Source organism: Anas acuta, chromosome 18 (assembly GCF_963932015.1).
Source record: "Anas acuta chromosome 18, bAnaAcu1.1, whole genome shotgun sequence".
Classification (NCBI taxonomy): Eukaryota; Metazoa; Chordata; class Aves; order Anseriformes; family Anatidae; genus Anas; species Anas acuta.
This window is the reverse complement of record NC_088996.1, coordinates 4995146-5014716: the sequence shown is the minus strand read 5'-3', so window position 1 is coordinate 5014716 and position 19571 is coordinate 4995146. Positions and strand designations below refer to the sequence as shown.

At 49.8% G+C, this 19571-nt stretch overlaps 1 protein-coding gene across 1 annotated transcript in view; it reads left to right on the top strand.

Annotated features, from left to right (window-relative positions):
• Positions 1-19571, top strand: part of UBE2O (ubiquitin conjugating enzyme E2 O) — a 57355-nt gene that overhangs the window by 22233 nt on the left and 15551 nt on the right. Inside the window, exons 2-9 of the mRNA XM_068655439.1 lie at positions 4829-4888; positions 10319-10429; positions 11378-11475; positions 12989-13052; positions 14773-14916; positions 15565-15674; positions 16477-16627; positions 17442-17944. Of these exons, the coding sequence (XP_068511540.1) occupies positions 4829-4888; positions 10319-10429; positions 11378-11475; positions 12989-13052; positions 14773-14916; positions 15565-15674; positions 16477-16627; positions 17442-17944 (1241 nt within the window). The remainder of the gene's footprint in view (positions 1-4828; positions 4889-10318; positions 10430-11377; positions 11476-12988; positions 13053-14772; positions 14917-15564; positions 15675-16476; positions 16628-17441; positions 17945-19571) is intronic.

Here is a 19571-nt window from a genome sequence, read left to right as displayed (position 1 = left end):
GCTCGCCACGTAGGAGTCGCCAGAGCTTGTCACAGGATCGGTGCAGGTTTATCCTGGCTGTTTCGCAGCCTCATCCCACAAGAGTTGTTTTCCAAACCCTCTGTTTTCCAGCTCTTCTGCTCTTCAAGGTCGTGCGGTTTTGCTTCTCAGAAGGTCACGTTTCTGGTAGCTCTGCCTCATTCTCATTTCCCTCTTTCTTTCCTCATAATCCCTGCGTGGCTGCGAGCCTCCAGCTGGCCAAAGCGGTGCTGGGAGCTGCTGCGAGCGTCCCAGAGCAAACCGAGCTCTGCAGGATTCTCTCTTCTGCCTTTTTCTCTCCTCTCCCCTGCTTTTTTTGTACAACACAGCATGATCAGCGGACCAGAAATGTCTTTTGAGGGAAGTGAGCTTTGGATGTAGAACATATTTCCCTAAGAGTTGTGTGCGGTGTTGCTGGTAACGCGTCCATCCTGAAACCCTAACAAACATCTCGGCTCCACGTCCTCTGGGTCTTTAAAATCCTGAATCTTCATCATCCAGCCCCGTGCAGCCAGGCTGTGGATTCAATAAAACCAGCTTGCCCTGAGGTGATTGCTGTGCTGCTGTTTCCACCAAAGAGAATTTGGGTGTGCAATCAGACCGGGGGGGTTAAAAACTAAAATAAGCAGAGGGTGCTGTGCCCTTCTGGCTCTTGGTGCCTCGTTGGGTGGATGAACGTCCCTTCCATCCTCCAGCAGCTCTGTTGCACTCAGGCTTCCTCTGCGGTGGTTTCCTTTCCTGGTCGCTTTCCTCCGTGAGTTTTAAGCAGTCACCAAAGGAGGGGGCGGCGTCTGCTGCTTTTTATCCTCCATCCTTCTGTGCACGTTCCCAAAGTTCTTATTACAGAGGATGAAATCTGTGGAAAGCGTCAGGAGTAGAAGCTGTTGTGTGTAGGGGCTGTGGGATCACACCAGCACCTTGGAGCAGGTTTTATTCATTGCTGGTCAGACTCTGCAGCAGTGGGAGACAGCACCGACCCGCCGGGAGCTTCAGCTGGGAAGTCATCAAATCCCCTACAAACCAGTAAGGGAGCCCTTGCGAAATGCCTGGTGAGCTGCGTGCTGCCGTACGGGAGATCAAACAACCCCTGACTTCATGTAGGATGTGTCCAGGCTTAAAGCTGCTGTTCCCTTCTGCGTTTCGGCTCGTTCCCCAGCTTCTGGTCTTGATCTGTGCAGAGCAAGGAGGAGTTTGTTCGTAATTATCTTGTGTGACAGCGCTGGAGTCAAACACGGCCATAGCACAACCCAGCGCCGCTGTTTGGAGGTGGAGTTGCCTTCCCCCTAATTTCTCCTGAAGTTAAATGCCAGTGCTCCTTCTGGTGGATAAAATATTAATTTTTGGGGGGTGGACGCTGGTAGCCGGAGCCTGTGCGGAGGTGTTTTTGTCCCCTGTGATGCCACAAGCAAACTTGAGCAGCTATGAGTGAGCTTAAGCTCTGCTTTTCAACGTGCAGGTAGTGCTGAGGGATTTGTGGCACTCCCGAGCACTTCCAGGATGGGTTTTGTTCTGACACACAGAGCCAGGGCCGGCTGCGTCCCCACAGCAATCTCCTGTTATTTGTCCGTAACAGCTTCAGAAGCAATTGCTGCTTGTTTACCTGCCACGAGACGTGGCACTGGCTAGTCCCAGCCATCAAAATAAATTGCTCTGGTGCTGGTCTGCAGTCAGGAGGTGGCTCCGGAGAGGAAAAGGGGCCACACGTCTCCTGTTTGCTTTGTGGAGCTGAGGGTTAGATCCAAGGAGCTGAGACGTGATTTACCCCAGGTAATTACCCCAGGTTGAATTGCTGGCTGGGGCCAGGAGCCAGGTTCCTGCCACGGGTGCTGCTGCAGGTTACAAAAAGAAAAAAATATTGCTCAGGGAATGATGAATTTATTTGTTGCTCTAAGAAATTACCCACCTGATTGGCAGCGTTAAGCTGCCGAGGCTTCATGTGCTGATGCTCTTCCCTTCCTCCCAGTCTCAGCAGTTTCAGGTGAAAATGATGGTTGCACGGCTGCTTGTTGGAGGTGAGGTGACAGCTGGGAGTGAGAACAGGGTTGGGTTGGTGCTCGTTCCAAAGCCCAAATCCCAAATGACCCGCAGCACCCCTGCTGTACGTCAGTGCCTGGGGAGCAGCAGAGGTGGCCTTAGCTGAGTGGTGGCTCTGCAACCGAGCTCGGTGCTGAGCAGCAGAGGGAATACCTGGGTTATAATATAGAATATATAGAGCTATAATAATATATAATAACCCTTCTGCCTGCAACATGCTCCTTTCAGCAGCTGGTGCATTAACTGTGGGACTGCCGGCATCCCTTTTCTCCTGGGTGCAATGTGTGCGCAGCGAGGGGGATCTTTGGTTTGCCTTGTTGAACCTAGGAAAACGTGAATTAAAATAAATAAAGAAAGAAAAGGTGAAGGGGTAACACTGTCATCATCTCCGTGTTTGAGGTCTTTGGGGGATGTTGAGCCCAGCCTGGTGTGCGGGAGCCCAGGACCGGCTGAGCGCAGCGCTGGGGATCTGCTGGTTCTCGTTCCCGGGGCTATTCCCAAGGCACGTGGCGAGAACATAAAACTCCAGCGATGTTAACACCGACGTGCATGGAGGTAAATATAGCAACCGAGCTCCAAGTGCCTATTTTAAAAGTGCTTATAGAGCTCCCTGGCTGCCGAGCGAGGGGGCTCACCTCCAGCTGACGATCGCGCACCCGGGTGTAACAGAGGAGAAAGGCTGCGTTCATCGACAGCCCTTCTGCTTTCATCTCTCTGGGCTTCTTTTGGGGTTCAACAGTCTTTTGTGTGCTGACAGGCCGGCTACGTGTCGTGGTTGGTGCTGGCATCCTGCCTATGTGGCTGGCTTATCCTAGCATCGAGGCAGGTGGGTCGGGCACGTGGGGCCGAAAGTGGTTGTGCTGCCTCTGGAGCTGGGGGCATTGGGAAAAGGGCACATGCGGCTCCTGCAGAGAAAGTTTTGAGCCTTTTGGAAGGAATACTGTGCTTATATCCTTCTGGTGCAAGTGACTGGGAAGGCTTCATTTAAAACTTCTCAGATTTACCATGCGGTGGTGATATTTGTGGGTTTGGGTTCTTCAGGTACCATGCAATACAGAACACAGAAGCACGTCTCTCACATAGGTTATGCACGAATTTAATCCAGCATGTGGTGGTCAAATGGCCCGAATACATCTTGAAATGAAACTCATTGTACGCTTTGGGTTTTGCAGTAAGAGAACTCCTTAGGTAAACCACCCCAAATGCTGTCCTTGCAGGTGCTTACTGGTGTGTGAGCCTCGCTGCCTGGTTCGGGATGCGACGAGGCTATCTGCGCGGTGCTTGGACGAATAATTTTAGCAAGCCTTATAAAAATTGATGTCTATCTATACCCTGGTGGGATGTGGGAGGCGATGAAAACACTTCCCCGATCTGGAAATGGGCTGTGGGAGGCTTCAGGTTTCCCACCCTGCTGGAGCCCTGACTCCAGCAGTCGGTCTAAAAGCCTCGCTGGCTGCCTCCCTTCCTCCCCGACCGAAACACGCGCTCAGGAAGGCAATAAATACGCAGGTGCTTTGGTTCGATTCCAGATCCTGTCCTCAGATTATAGATTTACGTCTGATTTAGTAATGCGGGCTGCGAGCCAGGGCGTGGGCTGGGCTGAAACGCTGACGAAGCACGGTGGATTTTGGGCTGGGGATCAAGGAGAAGCGGTGCGTGCAGCGACGGCAGCGAGGTGAAGTCAAAGGAAGGCATGAAAGGCTCTGTCCCTGACACTCAGCTCCCGTGGTGCTTCCCAAAACGCCCCGGATGTAATTAGTGTGTTTGCATCACGCTGAGCTCTGCTAATGTGCTCGTGAGCAGCACCCCTCAGCCTCGTGGCCTCCCCGTCGGTATGGTTAGGATCTTAGCCCTTGTACAGCGTTTTTTTGGTGCCTTAGGTGGGAATTGCATTTTGTAGCACCCAGCCTCTTGATAACGCTCAATGAAACAGCCCAGGAGTGGTGTTCAGATCCCTGAAGCAGCTCGATGAAGGATTTCTGCTGGACGGACGTGGCTTGGTGAACTGGCCTGAAATGCCCGCAGATCCATCGGGCGATGCCTCCCGTACCGGTAACGGGTCCTGGTGCCACAGCTCTGTGGGGACTGATGTAGGACAGGCGGTGCTGGCCTGGCTGCCTCTCCTGGTGCCAGCACTAGCTCCTCACACCATGTGCTCTGTCAGGAAGCGGAGTGTGAGTAGTGCTGTGAGCTCATCCGTGCTGTTTCTGATGTTTTGTGTTACCCGCACGGACCTGCAGGCTGAGTGCAGCAGGAGATTTTTTTGTAGGCAAGTGCTTGCTGCAATGGATTTGATACCAGAGCCCATTCCTGCTTGCCAGGTCTCACCATACAGCACCTTCCTTAAAACTCTCCAGGCCAAATGGGATTTCCACGGGTATTTAGGGAGCATTTTGGGTGAAAAACACGCAGAAAAAGGCACAGAAGCATGGTGTGGTGCGTTTCTTCGCGTGTCTCCTGTCTCCTCTACTGCAGAGATGGGCTGTGGGTGGGAGGTGCTGTGTGATGAGGAAGGAGGCACTGGGGCAGGATGTCTGTGCCCCTTTTTGTATCCTCAGTCAGGGACGGATCACCTGGCTGCTGCGTTTCAGGTCTGCCAAGGGGATTTTGCAAGTGCTCCAAGGGGTTTAGGTGCGTGGAAGTGCCTCAGCATCCTGTGCTGAAAGCCTCTCCAGCCCAGAGGGATGGGATGCCGTTTGTGTTTGTCATGTCATTTCTGACCTAGTGTCACCCGGGCTCACTAAATCCAATTTTTCTTTTTTTTTTTCCCCCTCAGCTGAAGCTTGAAGATCGCTCTGTCGTCCCTCGAGATGTGGTCAGACACATGAGCTCCAGTGTAAGTGCTTTTTCCCTTGTCCCTTTTTGATCGTAACGCTGCTGCATGGATTTCTGAGGCTTGCCAAATTGCCTGAATGGAGCTGAGCGGTGAAGCTTTGAGTGTGTTCTATTTTTAGCCTGTTTAATAGACCTAGCAGCATCCTTTGAAAATGAAATGCTGATAAGGCTGCCTCGCTGCTGCTGCAGATCTGCAAAGGTCTCCTGAGCAGGCACGCCTGGGAATGTCAGGTAATGAGACAAGCAGCTCGTCTAAACCTGGCACCCTTTAAGTTTTAAATCAAGCCAGCGTGAGCTGTGGGGAGTGTGCTCTCCCTGACCCGATGGGGAGGCTGGAGCAGAGGCAGGTCGCTCAATCCCTGTGTGCCTTTTGGTGTGCTGTGCTAGAAAGACAGGAGGAAATATTTTCCAGGAGACCTCTTAATCTGCAGCGAGCACCATCTTGTCTGATTCCTCCCAGAAGAAATGCAGCAAATCCCACCTCTGCTGGAGCAAGACACGCTGAAGTATCTGCTAGGGTGGCAGAAAGCAGGCTGGCTCTTAATCAGCAGCCTGTGATTGTTACCTTTACTACTCCTGGATGCTATTTTAAGTCCTAGTCATTTTGTTCTAGTTTTACAGCGTTTGTGCTCGTCGGAGACGCGTGGATGTGTTTTTTGTAGGGAACACTGGGAGCACTGCTCCATATCGATTATCAAACGAGATGTGATCTCTTCGGGAGCTTAGCTGGGCTGGCAGTTCCTTGCTGCTGCTAACACCTAACCTGTAACCTCGAGCCATATGGCCTGCCATGTGTATGCTCGCATCTTCTCTTGACTTGCTTCCAGCAGCGTTAGCTACCGAGGCTGTGATGAAGCCGGCAGCTGGCCGCAGACTGCTGCAGTCACACCACATGGCGAGCAGCCTGGTGCAGGGATGGAGGAGTCCCTTCTCTGACCTGGCTGGGTGCTGCAAATAAAGCCCTTTTGTTTGTCAGTTAAAGGGAGAAAACCAGTAAGCCCATCCCTTTTGCATGGAGTGTTCTGAGGAGAAGAAAAGAGTGAAAAAAACAGTGAAGGGTAATTAGGAAAATGCTGAGACAAAGCATTTCCTTAAGAAATTGAATTCTTGTTTGAAATGGAAATTTGACTTCAAGATATCTTACTAAAACTGCAGCCTTATGAAAATGTTTTACTCCAAAACAAAGAACTGCTAGCAAATAGAAATATCAGCTGTTCACACTGCTGTCCCTGGCCCAGCTGGGCACTGTGGTTACCCTTCTTGCTCAAAGAAGGATGTTTCGAGTCCTGCCTCTCAATTCTCTGTTCTCCAATGCTTGGTACTGTCCTGAAAGCTTAAAATGACTTTGAGTTTTCTTCTTGGCAAGATGTGGATGTGCTTCTTTTGTTTGTGATTTCCACAGTCATCTAAGCAGAAATTGGCTTCTCTAGCTTGCTGCAGGTGTATCAGTAGCTGTATTGGTGTGTCCCAGTAGGTGCACACTCCTTTCTTGTCTGTTTGCATGCTTAAAAATGGCATTTACCTGACTGTTTGTACTAGTGGCTGGTAACTTCATGTTTTATTGATGGAATGGTGAGTGCATAACTCAGTTTTTCTCCCCTCTATTCAAAATCACTGCAAATCCAAAGATGACTTACATTTCACCTTACCCTCAAGTGTATTTTAAATATCAGTGGTAAATGAAAAAATAAACCTCTTTTATCCCAAAGAAAACCTTTACTTCTCAGATACATCACAAAAATTACCGAAGTCTTTAAAATAGAGAATTTGCAAGTGTCAGCCTGCCAGATTCAGGATGTGGGATGACTGCCCTGCACCAGTTGGCCTGGCAAACGCACAATGTGGAACTTATTCTGTATTCACCACACTCTCCTCGGGCTTGTTCTTAACCTTGAGCGGGAAGGACTCGAAATCCTCCGTTCCTCAAGAGAAGGGAGCTGACTCAAATTCATGCGCTTCTCGTCTAGCGTTGAGTGCGAGGAAAGAATGCCTGAGGGTCTGAAGCGTAAAATGAGATCATTTCCCCTGAATGCGGTTGGGCCCCCACAGGTCTAATCCAGATGGATGAGGAACGGTGGCAGGCTTCATTTTTCCAGGTGATACGCTGGCTTGGGGAAGAGATTTAGAAGTGGGTCTGTAATCTGTCAGACACCTGGGTTTTGTTGCTTCAAAGGCTGCTGGGCGCTGCTGTCCTCCCTGAAGGAAGGGATAAGAGGGTGGCGTAATTAGAAGAGAGCATTGAGGGAAGGAGTGGAAGGACTGGAGGCACAAAATGGGGGATTTTGAGGCTTGTGCTTGCTGAGCTGCCACTCTCCCTGATGGGGTTACGAAATGAGTCGCTTTGCTGTCCATACACTGCTTAAATACTGAGTATCTCCACCGTGGTGTGTGCTGTTACAGGTACCAGAAGCAGGAAGAAAGTCTGGGGAGCGAGCTTAATTTTGGGTGCAAATAGGGCTGGAATCTCATCTCTGCTTAGCAAGCCTGCAGTCCCCACAAAGAGCACTCACCTCCCCTTGCCGGTGCTGCTGCTGGCATTGAGGGGGATTTTTTTATACCGAAACTGAAACATGGGCTTGTTTCAGAGGCTCCTTTATCTAATAGGCAGGACGGGACGGTTGTGTTGGGGCAGGGCGGCTGCGAGCCGAGCTCTGGGCTGGGAGACGAGCCGAGCTGGCGACGTCTCGCCTGGGGACCGCAGTGCTGAGCGCTGCTGTAACCTCCCGGAGTGATTCAGCAGAACCGCCCCGCTGCAGGGCGGCCCCTGGCGCAGGCTGATGCTTCGTGTGACAGCGAAGTAAATAAACTGAGAGCAGCAAAGGTTCGGTGGCAGGTGAGGGAGGCGAGCTGTGATTCAACAGTCCTGGAGCTTCTAAGGCTGCTCGCAGCGCTCATCCCTGCTTTCTGAGCAGTCACGTACAGCGCTCTGTTCCTGCTCAAGCATTTTAGCCACTGCCCGTGACTAGGTGGCATCCCGCAGTAAATGGGAGCTGTGAGTGCGAGGCACTGGGGTACTGGTGTGGTACTGGTTTTGTTGGTTTGGAGCTGATGGCAGGAGGGCTTTTGCCATGGGAAACCTGGCGGTTTGTAAGTTGATACAGACAGGGTGAGGGACTCAAATCGCAGAGCAGCAGCTTCCTTCGTGCTCGGCCTGAAGGGAATTTGCACCCAGCATGGGGTAGGTGAGGGGCACAGGGCCTCCGTAATCCATCCTGAGCTGGAAGCGCAGGGACATTGCAGCATGGAGGGAGAAATTGTGCTGCCTGCTCCTTAGCACCAAGTCCTGTAACCTCTCCACAGACACAGCCCCCTCAGAAGGCCCACGGGGGCTGTGGCAGAGCTCCCTGCTGTCCTTGCCCAGCCGTTCCCTCAGCACCGTGAGGTCCCTGGGGCCGGCCGCAGGCACGGGCAGGCCTGTGGGGTGCTGCGGGGCACCTTTGGGTGCTCTCCAGGGAAAGGCAGGGTTTCGGCCCAGAGCTGAGATGATCCACAGAAAGCACAGGTGCTGGATTGTACCAGAGGTTCTCAGAGCTGCTGATGAAGGAAAAAAAAAATCCTGAAACGCTCAGTGTAAGACAAGGCGGGCGTTTTTTGAGGATTTTTGTTGTTGTTCTCTGGCTACAAAGCAATCTAAAACATAACTGAACCAAACCCTAAACTGCAAAGGACAGGCTGGGGATGGATTTGAGCCTATTTAAATAGCCTAACATGGAGGAAAGGGTGGGTGAGCGGTTGTGCTTTGGCTTTTAGAAGCCGTGAGCTTGAGCAGAGCAGGTGCTGTTTGTGAGCAGGCCTCGCTCCTCCTGCGGCTGGAGCCGTGCTGGCAGCAGCTGCGGTGAATCAGGAACAGCTCTGGCAAAGCCTGCTCGGGGCTCTCCGAAGGTGAGAGGTAACAGCAGGGCTCTGCTGGGCTCCTCCTGGCTCTGCTGGGCCCTTCTGGCTCAGCCGGGCTCCTCCTGGCAGGCCGCAAGCTGCGTTAGCCTTAGCCACATGCATCAGCACAGCTCCGTCTGGGACAGGCTTCCTTTGCTTCCCAGCCTTTGTAGAAAGAAATAGCAGAGATCTGGGGGGCAGCTGGGGGGCAGCTGGGGGGGATGAACCCCTGCCTCGAGCCCAGCTCTCCTGGCACAGTTCCTCTCAGGCAGCACGCGGGGACGCTGCTGTCCCCGACACCTCTGCAGGTGCTGTGGGCACAGGGTGAGTGCGGTGCGAGGAGGGGGCTCACAGCAGGCAGGTGGGAAGGCAGACGGACAAAAGGGCTGAGCAATCTGTCCAGGAATTGCCCTGGACTGCATCTGCAGGGTGTCTTCGCTCGAACTGCCAGGCCCCGCCATGAGATGAGCGCCAGCAAACTCGTGAGCTCCCCAGAGGAGGAGCTCAAAGAGGGCTCTGGGTGAAAGCCTTGAATAAATATTTGATACGGTCAAAAGAACAGCGTGCTTATAAGCGAACCGAGCAAACAAATCCACTTCTCACAGGGCGTAAGCCCTTCAAGTGTTATGCTCGAGTCCTGTTGGAGCAGTGACCTTGATGTTTGAGATAAGGACAGCTTCAGGAGCTGCTGCTGTCGGATTGCCTCAGCCAGCTTTCATAGTGGACTCTGGTCTTTAATAAATCCAAGTATGGATTGTCCCAGCTGTCAGCAGGCCGGGGCAGCTGCCGTATTTGACAGTGTTTGGGTTAGCAGCCCTTCCTTGCAGGCCTCTGCCATATGTGTAAGCAACGTGCACACTGCGTGCTTCCTGCCAAGCAAGCCCCAGAAGGCTCTTGACAGCATGAGGTATTTTTCTTGGGGACAGAAAAAAAATAAATACAACTTCTTTAGCGAAGCGATGGAGATAATGACAGCCATCTCGTAATTGGACCAACTGCAAATTATCTGGCTTGAAACCTTGAAATCCGAAAGGTGCCAGGTTTTGTTTTTTTTTGCATGGCAGCAAGTGAAGGCCGTTTATAAAGTCCTGCAAAATCGAGCTTTATATGAGATGTCACAGACTGCTTTGAAGAATTCTTGCGTTCTGGGGTTGATCTACCCTGCCTTTGTCAGTTCAGGGCAGTATCTGCATGATGGTCCTAAGGAATTGCAAAGATCTGCTCGCTTGCGTAGACCAAACAGCCAGGCAGATTTGAAAGCAAATAAATGCTAATCACCTGACACAGTGTTGTCTTATTTGACCAGATACTGGAGTCTCTGGGCTGCTGCATTAGCAGCCATTGAAAATTTTAACTGGAAAAAAAAATGCCACAGGTCTTCAAGAGTGATGTCAGCCTCGGAGTTGTTTTAAGATGACATGAAATGCCCCATCAGAGCAAGGCTCTGAGTGCTGAGAGAAGGGCACTCAGACTACTCCTGAGACTTGTTTCTGCACCTCCCGTGTGTATGTAGGGCCTTTTCTAGGTTATAACCCCTTTTTCTGTTTTGTGATTTCAGGACAGCCAGTGTGGGACTGTGATTGATGTCAACATAGAGTGTGCTGTGAAGCTGGTAGGAACCAACTGCATCCTCTACCCTGTCAACAGCAAAGACCTGCAACATATCTGGGTGAGAATGCAGCCAAAATAAATGCTGGAGCCGGAGCTCTGTTGTTTAGAGGGGTGCTGCTGTATTCTAAGCAGTGCGTGCAAGGGAAGCAGCCATATTGTGCAAGATGCATCTGCAGCTTGGTTTTATTTTAGGCGTACTGAAAACATCCTCCCTGCAAGAAGATGCAGTAGCTCCTCTTCTCCCCATCTGCTCTGTGTTTCTGATCACATTGCTGAGATCAAATTGACTTGGAGGGCCAGGTTGTGATTAAATTGGGTGAGAGCTTCTGTGCTGAGATTGGTGCCTGATTGGGGCAGCCCCGTTGTACTGGCACAGTGCTTTCGAGCTGCGATGTCATTACTGGTTAAACAGGCTATAAAAATGCTAAGAGGAGTCAAGCTGAAACTGCAGTGTACTTGGTTCTCTCACATGAGTGGGTGGGGGGATTTTCAGATGTTAAGTGGTATAGGTTTTTATCATTATGGTTCCTCTGAGAAAAAAAAAAAAATGATTTGGGAGTAAACAGCAGGAGTATCAGAGCCCTTCTCAAGAAACGTCCTGTGGAAAGGCAGAGGGATACAGGCTTCTGTGCCTGGGATGGAATATTAGGCTTAGTGATTAAAATAAATAACAATTAGTTGTTAAAATTAGCTAACGGCAAGTGCAAGTATGCCCCTCCTTTGCAGAGTAGCTTTTGAACAGAATGGGACACTTGACATAGCATGTTTAAGATCTGAGGAAAAATCCCACAGAGTCAGAGCTTTTTAAATGGAGAATCCAGGCTACGTTCTGACTGTCGAGCCAACTCCTCAATGTATCTTAATTCTAGCTTACAGCGAGGTCTGCAGTTGCTGCCCTAATCCCCCTTTGGGATTGCTATCCAGGCCGTGTTGTGTGAGAATTTCCTTGATGGCTCAAAGTACAAGGGCTGATGTTTATAAGCTTTGTTTTCTGTTTTCTTCGTAGCCCTTCATGTACGGTGACTACATAGCCTATGACTGCTGGCTGGGCAAGGTCTATGATTTGAAGAACCAGGTCATCCTCAAGCTTTCCAATGGAGCCAGGTACTTCTTCCTGATAAATACTCTCCCCCTTAAGTTTCGTGATCCTCATCTATTTTAGGAGAACTAGGAGCAGGCTGGGCTTCCCCTTCGCATACTGTTAATTTATCTGCTTGCTATACCTTCAGATGCAGAGTAAATAACACATCTTCCTCTGCAATCATTGAGGTTCACTGATCACCCTCTGGAAAATGTGTTACCTGAAAGGTGTCATTTTTTTTCAGTGCCAGCAGATCAGTTCTCCAGAACTAAAATATGTTAATACTGCTGCTCTTCTGCCCTGGAAAAATGGCTGGTTAAGACAGATGATGTATGCCAAACCTTTTCTCAGTAGGAGAGCATACCTTCACTGAGATGCAGGGAGGGAAGCTTCTTACCTTTAAACATCTGCAAAAACATGGAAAATTGCAGGCTAGTGCTTTTTATTAAAGCTGAAAAAGCAGCTCAAATGGAACTTGAGCTGTTAAGGTCAGCATTGCTTTATCGTCACTGTTATTTGCAACAGCATTAGGAATGTTGTTTTTTAATGAAGATGTAATCGAAAGTCATAACTCTAGAGGGAGATTTAACCAGGAACATTGGAACAAATATCTCATTACCTTAATTTATGACTCTGCAAAGCTGGTAAAATGATTTGAATTCGGTTTCTTGTGCACGTCAGACGGTTACTTGTAAACTAAAACCTTCTGAACTCCTTAAGTTCACTGTTACTGAGGCCTGTCTTGTCCAACAAACTTTGTTACTGATGCAAGGGCATCAGTGGGGGGCCAAGAGGCACATGGGTCAGGCAGCTGGGAAACAACCCATCTGTCTTGCAAACTGAACGTTGACAATTTTAAATATATGAATGAGTTTTAAAAAGCTTGCAGTCAGCTCTGAATCTTTCTCATAGAACAGTGCAAGAGCTATAACAGATTATTGGTGGATGCTTCTGTGATTTATTTTTTTTTTTGATTTTTTAGCTTTTGGTTAATCCAGACTGGAAGGCTCTTAAAAACATGTTAAATTGGGAGTGAAAAATAGCTGCACTCCTCTCTCTGTACTGTCTGCAGTTACTGGTGGAATTAAAAACCTTGCTTGGTTTCTCTTACCAGCTCATGCGTAGCTGTGTCAAATGAGGTAACTGTTTGCAGAATCTCTTCCTAATGAATCATTTGAAATCCCACCAGAACTTGCTCTGGAAATGAAGCTATTACTGAAGCAAGCATACCCAAATTGCCTTTAGTTTCCAGTGTCAGTGTGAATAACAAACGGGACGTTTGCAGCAGACAAATCTTGTCCAGTGCCCTGCGTATTACTTAATTTATTTTTTTAACTTGCTGAATGGAGCCTTTTAATACCAGGCAATGTTTTTTATAGCTTGTCCATAGCCAGCTCTGCTCTGGACCATAAAGGCTCAGCAATATGCTGCTGGGTGTATGGACGGAGTTACTCAGGCAGCAGCTGCTAATTTGGTGCTGTTTGCTTTTGAGGTGGATGGCTCTGGAAGTGTGACTGTGTCTCTTCTGTTTTCCAGGTGTTCTATGAGTACAGAAGATGGAGCCAAGCTGTATGACGTTTGTCCTCACGTCAGTGACTCGGTGAGCTGCTGGTTCTCCTGAGAGTCCTTCTGATCAGCTTTCTGCGTAGGAGGGAGGGCGAAGGCAAAACTGTAGTTGTTCATTAATGTCAAAAATTAAATGATGCATCACAGCTGAGAAACACTTAACTAGATCTTCTCTGGAAGTAAATGTAACAGGATGTAGCTTAAAGGTAATGGTAATGAGCAGGTTTTGAGGAGGCATTACAATTAGTACATCTCCAGCTGCATTCTTTGCAAACAACTTGCATAACGTGCAGTCAGATGGCTGGTGTCAAGGCAGCTCCCTGTCTGCTCATTATAGCTGTACGTGCTTGAAAAGGCTCCATTTAATACTTCCAAATTAAATGCTTTCTTCTGGAAAAGGGCGTCTCATTTAAAAGGTGTTCTAGATTGTGTAAAACACTGTTGCTGTTGTAGTCCATCGCATGCCCTGAATGGAGGCCTGCCATCACACTGGCATGTTCTAAATCAGGTGATGGGGAAGGTTTTGCTAGCCTGTCAGCTGAAACGGGTGGTTCCCTTGTGTGGTGATGGAATCTACATTTCCTCACCTTCAAAGGAAAACAAAGCTTGCTTGTCCTTCCAAATAGCATCTCCAGAGCCTCACTGCATTCCCAGCAGCTTTACCGGGAATTGACTGAGAGAATGGCATACAATTGTTAAAAACTACCAATACAGTTGGCCCTTATCCTTCCCTGCTTTCAAAGCAAAGATCTAAAACTTAATTTCTGTTTGCCTGTTTCTTGAAGAGCAAGTGGAATGTTATTTTAATAGGATGTGCTGCTGTGGTTTCTTGTCCTGTACAGAAAAGGTGTGTTCTGTTGATAGACATTCTCCAGTATTTTAGTCTCTGCTGTACAGCATGTTTTGTGCTTGTCAAATCCACGTTGTAGCAGCATCCAACTTTTAGGTACCTGATTTTGAGATCTTTTTTTGGAGTCGGGCTGCCTTTAAAGTGCACGTAGTTTTCTAGAGGCTTGCAGTTTCACCTGAGACATGAGTTGTCTCCAGTGTTACTGGATGCTGTGCTCAGAATTGCTGTTGGAAACACGCCTGATTTAGATCTTGTCGCACTGCTCTTATCCTTTCTGACAAATTACAAGACTCCATACATTTTTGCACTCTGTATTCTCTCTACTCTAAACCGCTCTGTCCGCCCCCACATTCTGAATCTTTGCCTCTTCAAATCACCCTGAATATCAGCGGAAAGAGTTCTAGGGAAGTAATTGTTTTGTTTACAGTCCTGTTTTGTTTTCAAAGGGCTGTCACATTAACTAATCCACCTAAGACAGAAGGAATACTCAGAAACTTAATTTGACAAGCAGAGGAGTGACGGCAGGATCCCTCTGGCTGCCTGAAAGCTGCAGGTGCTTGAACTGGAGCGTGGCAAAGGCAGGGTGCCCCTCCGTAGGATCGGGCACACCTTGGCTGCCTTGTTACCGAGAACGTTTGTGTGAAATCCATCTCTCTTGTTTCTTGCAAGTACCTTTGCTTCTCCCACACTGAGTCATAATCCCGTATGAATGTGTGATAGAGTAGGTTGCTATAGAAACTGCTAGGTTGATTTTGGGAGGAGAATGAACTTTAAGAGATGGGCAACTTGCAAGCGAGACTTCCTCCTCTCTGATTAGTATCCCTGATCACGGATGAGGGAAGAGAAATGCTGGAATCTTAAAACTCAAGCCCTTTATGTTGTTTTTTCCTCTCTTTCCCCACAGGGTCTTTTCTTTGATGATTCATATGGCTTTTATCCCGGGCAAGTCCTCATTGGGCCTTCTAAAGTCTTTTCCAGTGTGCAGTGGCTCTCGGGTGTGAAGCCCGTTCTCAGCACAAAAAGCAAGTTCAGAGTGGTGGTGGAAGAGGTAAGGATTGACGAGCTGACACACGGCTTCTTTCTGCACAGAATGGGTCCCTGGCTGCTGTTTTGGAGCGGAGTCAGCTTGCCATGGTAACCTACCCCAAGCAAACGCGCTGGGGCTCTGTTCTGCAGTGACAGATTTCTTGTTGGGGACTGACGGGACTTCTGAGCAGGGTTTGGCTTTTCCTCCCGAGGGTCCCTGCTGGCACCCCGTGAGATGATCCCGTGCCAAAACACTTAAAGGCCTGTATGGCTGATGGTTAGGGTAGTGGAAGCAACTCTTCTGTTGAAACTTAATATTGCATGCTGCCCAAAAAGGGAGAAATGTTGCTGACTCCTTGCTGAAAGAGGGAGCAGCTCCAAGTCCATTAGCATGTCTCTGTGACATTGGGCTGCTGATTTGTATGTACTGTAGCTTCCTTCCAAAGTCAGATATCTTTCTTGAAGTTTAAAAACTGTAGGAGCTCTCAGTGTTGCCCTGAGCCACGTTATAGGAGTGCTGCAGTGGCTCTGGACGCACTGAAATGCACTTTAGCCAGCTTAAATAACAAAAGCAGGATTGCTGCTTTCTTGTGCTGAAACTTTCAGATCCTAGACACTGGTGTAAGAAGGCCTCTGAAAAACTAAATGTCTTTGTCTCTTTGCATTGCAGGTGCAGGTGGTAGAACTAAAAGTCACTTGGATCACTAAAAGCTTTTGTCCTGGAGGCACTGACAGTGTGAGCCCTCCCCCCTCTGTGATCAGCCAGGAGAACCTGTCCAGGTGAGGGCAGTTGAAAACCTCTTTTCTGCACAAACTGGGGGTGACAATGCCTGCAGCTGATCAGACACAAAGCTGCTGTTTGCAGTTCTTTTCTGCCTTGTTCTATGCCTGGATTCCAGAGGTTCAATAAAGGTGAAGGAATAGCTTCCAAGTGAGCTGAGCAGGCCCTAGAGTTATCACTACAAGGGCTGGCATCCCGCTGCTCTCTCCAAGTGCTTCCCAGCCAACAAGCGCATAGAGGAAAGTGGCGTCTAGCACCTGCTCACTTCTTCCCCTGCCCTTCCATTTGTGCCTGAAGCAGGCTTCACCTTTTAAATGTGTGTGCAGCAGGCAATAAAGGGCCCTGCTCTGGCCACGAGCTGTTGCTGGAGGAGCATCTGGTGCCCTCTGCAGGCTGCAGCTGCAAAGATGAGCTGGACAAAATTCAGAAGGAAAAATCAGATGAGTAATAGCACAATGCAGCACGGTGCTGTCCGCAGCTCCCAGGGAGGCTGGAGGAGGGGAGCTCTCCGATGACAGCAAAAAAACAATGCCAACTATAAAGGTCTCTTGGCAGCTGTTGCTGGGACGGAGAACCAGAGGGAGAGGAGCAACTGGTGTCCCACCCAAACCCCTTCTATCCCCGCCCGGTCCCTAGTGAGATTCCCCACTCCTCCTTTATAATTGTGTGCCTGGGAAGGATTTGGTGCTGTTTTAGCTTCTGGCACCCCAGAAGAAGCCTCAGTGGCATGAGGGTATGGTTGCAGCTAGGTTCTGTTACTGCTTTTACACTTGGCTCATGGCTCTCCTCCCGTCCTACCAGGGTAAAGCGTCTGGGGTGCTTTGACCATGCCCAAAGGCAGCTCGGGGAGAGATGCCTCTATGTATTCCCGGACAAAGTGGAGCCTGCAAAAATTACCTGTGAATGCCCAGAGAGGAACTGCGTCCTGGGTGAAGGATCGGTTGCCAAAAAGGTGAGCTGAGGGCTGGAGGGAGGGAGATGTGACTTCTCAAATCATTGCTGATTGCTGCGGCTTTTAAAGCAGAAATCTTCCTGGCAGCCACGTGGTCCGAAATGCTGCTCCTGGAGCAGTTGTTGTAAAGAGTAATGGCTTGTTGTTGCCAGCAACCAAGTCACCTTGTGCAGCAATTCCACTGCCTGGGCGAGGCATGCAGCTAATGCCCCCGGAGAACATGAACAGGACACTGAACACAGAGGTGTCACCTTGCAGGGGTGAGGCTGTGCTCTGCCCGCCCGGACTTGGGCACATGTAATTTTCATTAACATGACCCCAGATTTCTCAGGGAGCTGAACTGTTGGGTTAAACCCTTGCTGCGGCGATACAAAGAAGCCTTCCTAGGCCAAATAAGTCAGGTTATGATTTCTGCACCCTGGCTGTAGAGCAGCGGTGTTCCTAGAATAACAGGATATCATCAGCCTTCACGGTGACCTCCCCGCACAGCTGCGTCTGTTACATAGATTAACTGCTGCAGCCTGTTGTGACCTTCCATCACAAAACATTCAGAGCTCGCTTAAAATAGCCTGAAAGAGCCAAACTGCCTTCCTACGGACGAGTTTAATGCTGGTGTTTGCTCCTGAGCAGAGCGGTGCTGAGATGGCTGCAGCGTGCTGTCGCCAGCATGACTCGCTGGTTTGCAGAATAATCCGCTGTAGGGAAATGTGGGGAGGCCCGCGGGGTGCTGTATCCCTCTGTACAAAGTTACCTCTTCCTAGGTAGCCTGCTGAGCGTGCAAGCATGTTGTCTGACCCAGGTCTGCTTTCTGTAGGTGAGGAGGCTGCTGAAGAAGCAGATAGTGAAGATCATGTCGTGCTCCCCCGAGTCTCAGGGCACCGCTGAAGCCCCTGACAAGGAGTCTGCTCCAGCCGCTGACCAGAAAGCAGAAGACGTTAAGCCTGAATCCAAGTGTGAGCTGGACGACTCTTCCAACAGTGCACCGAGTGCAGGGGAGAGAAAAGAGGAGCAGCCTGAAGAAACGGGGAAAGAGAAAGGGGGAGCAGCAGCGCGGCAGCAGCAGCCTCCCTACCTGCTGAAGGACGAGGCATCGTCTGACTACCGGCTTCAGTCCATGGAGCAAGATGCTGATGATGAGGCAGCCGATGACACCGATGACACGAGCTCTGTCACCTCTTCTGCCAGCTCTACCGCCTCGTCCCAGAGCGGCAGTGGCACCGGCCGCAAGAAGAGCATCCCCCTTTCCATCAAGAACCTGAAGCGGAAGCACAAGAAGAAGAAGACCAAGATTTCAAGGGAGTTTAAGCCAGGAGACAGGTGAGTGGGGTTTCCAAACGCAGGTATATGTGCCAGAATCTCCTTTATCGAAGCTCGCAGATGGTAACCACCTCCTCAGCTGGGGTGGAGGCTGATGGCGTGCCTCGTGTTAGGACACTGCTCCGTAGTCCCCGGCAGTGATCGTTCTGTGATAACTGAGCAGTGACCTGTGTGAGATCAGCTTGGTCTCCATCCAACTCGTGATGAAACTGGGGCCACGTGGTTTGACACCGATGCTACTCTATTTCTGCTGTGCCTCGGGGCATCGCCGGGGTATCTGTGCTGCGCTGGGCTCTGTACACAGAGGAGGAGGCGAATAAAGATCGCACAGCTCAAACGTGACACTAATTGGCCACCTCGCTGGCAGCTTCTGCAGAGGGACTGAGGACAGACCACGACAGCGTGGACAGCTGGGCTTTATGGAGAGCTGCCTGCAGAGCTCAGGGAGGTCTGTGCTGGCAGGGGTTCGTACTGCAGTGCTCTCTGCTTTATCCTTACCCTGCTCTGTAGAGGTATCTGCGACCTTTGCTACCAATATGCCTCTAATTATTTTTTTTTTAATGATCAAAACGCACTCCTTGAGAGCCTCAGAAGAATTGATTTCCATAGCTTGGCAGATTGCAGGTATCTGCCCGTTTCTAGAAATAACTACCAGCATTTTCTCCCTTTTTCTGAACTTGAGAATGTTTAAACTGTTTTCAGGGGAAGCACAGGCACCTGACAGCTGGCTAGCCTACCTTGCTGGCTTCCCTGGGCTACTTAATTGAATAAAAACTCTGCGTTACCTTATTTCTGATGCAGGTATGTGAGAATCCTCCCAGAAAATTGACGTTACCAGGATTTAAGAGATCCAGTCGTTTGAAAATGCCTTGAATTTCATTCTCATTTTATTTTAGCTTTGCCTCCTGTATACAAGGAGAGCTCTTTTTTTTTTTTTTTTTTTTTTTTTTTTACTCCTTGCAGGTTCTGGAGAAACTCTGTTTGAAGGTCACAAAGCTCAACAGAGCAGGATTTGTAGAATCATAGAATGGTTTGGGTTGGAAGGGACCTTGAAGTTCCTTTCATTCCAACCCCTCTGCCCATGGGTAGGACCCCTCCCACCAGCCCAGGCTGCCCCAGCCCCATCCAGCCTGGTCTTGGGCACCGCCAGGGATGGGGCAGGCACAGCTCCTGGGGCAGCCCGTGCCAGGGCCTCACCACCCTCTGAGTAAAGCTATGTACAAGTGGTTTTCGCTGCTTGAATATTCCGAGGCAGGTGCTGAGGCCGCCTTTTCCATTCCTTTAGTGACCTGCTGCAGCTCCCTGGCCAGCCTGCACTCCTCTGGGTATCTCTTAATGAGGAGGAACAATGATTTTTACTAGTGCCCAGGAGTGAAGGATTGTGGAAAATGAGTTGTGAAGCAGCATAAACAGCTCTGCAGACAGGACTGTGCCGTGTCCCCGGGCCTTTTCCCTCTCCCATCCTCAGCTGTGCATCCCCTACAAGACAAGGGATCCTCCCTTGGCGTGTTACCCACCACACTTGACCTCCTACAGACTTCCCTCTCTGATAAGCTCTGCTGTTGGGTGCTGGCCCTGCCAGAAATTTCGGATTATTTCCACTTCAGAACATTTCACTGCTGACATT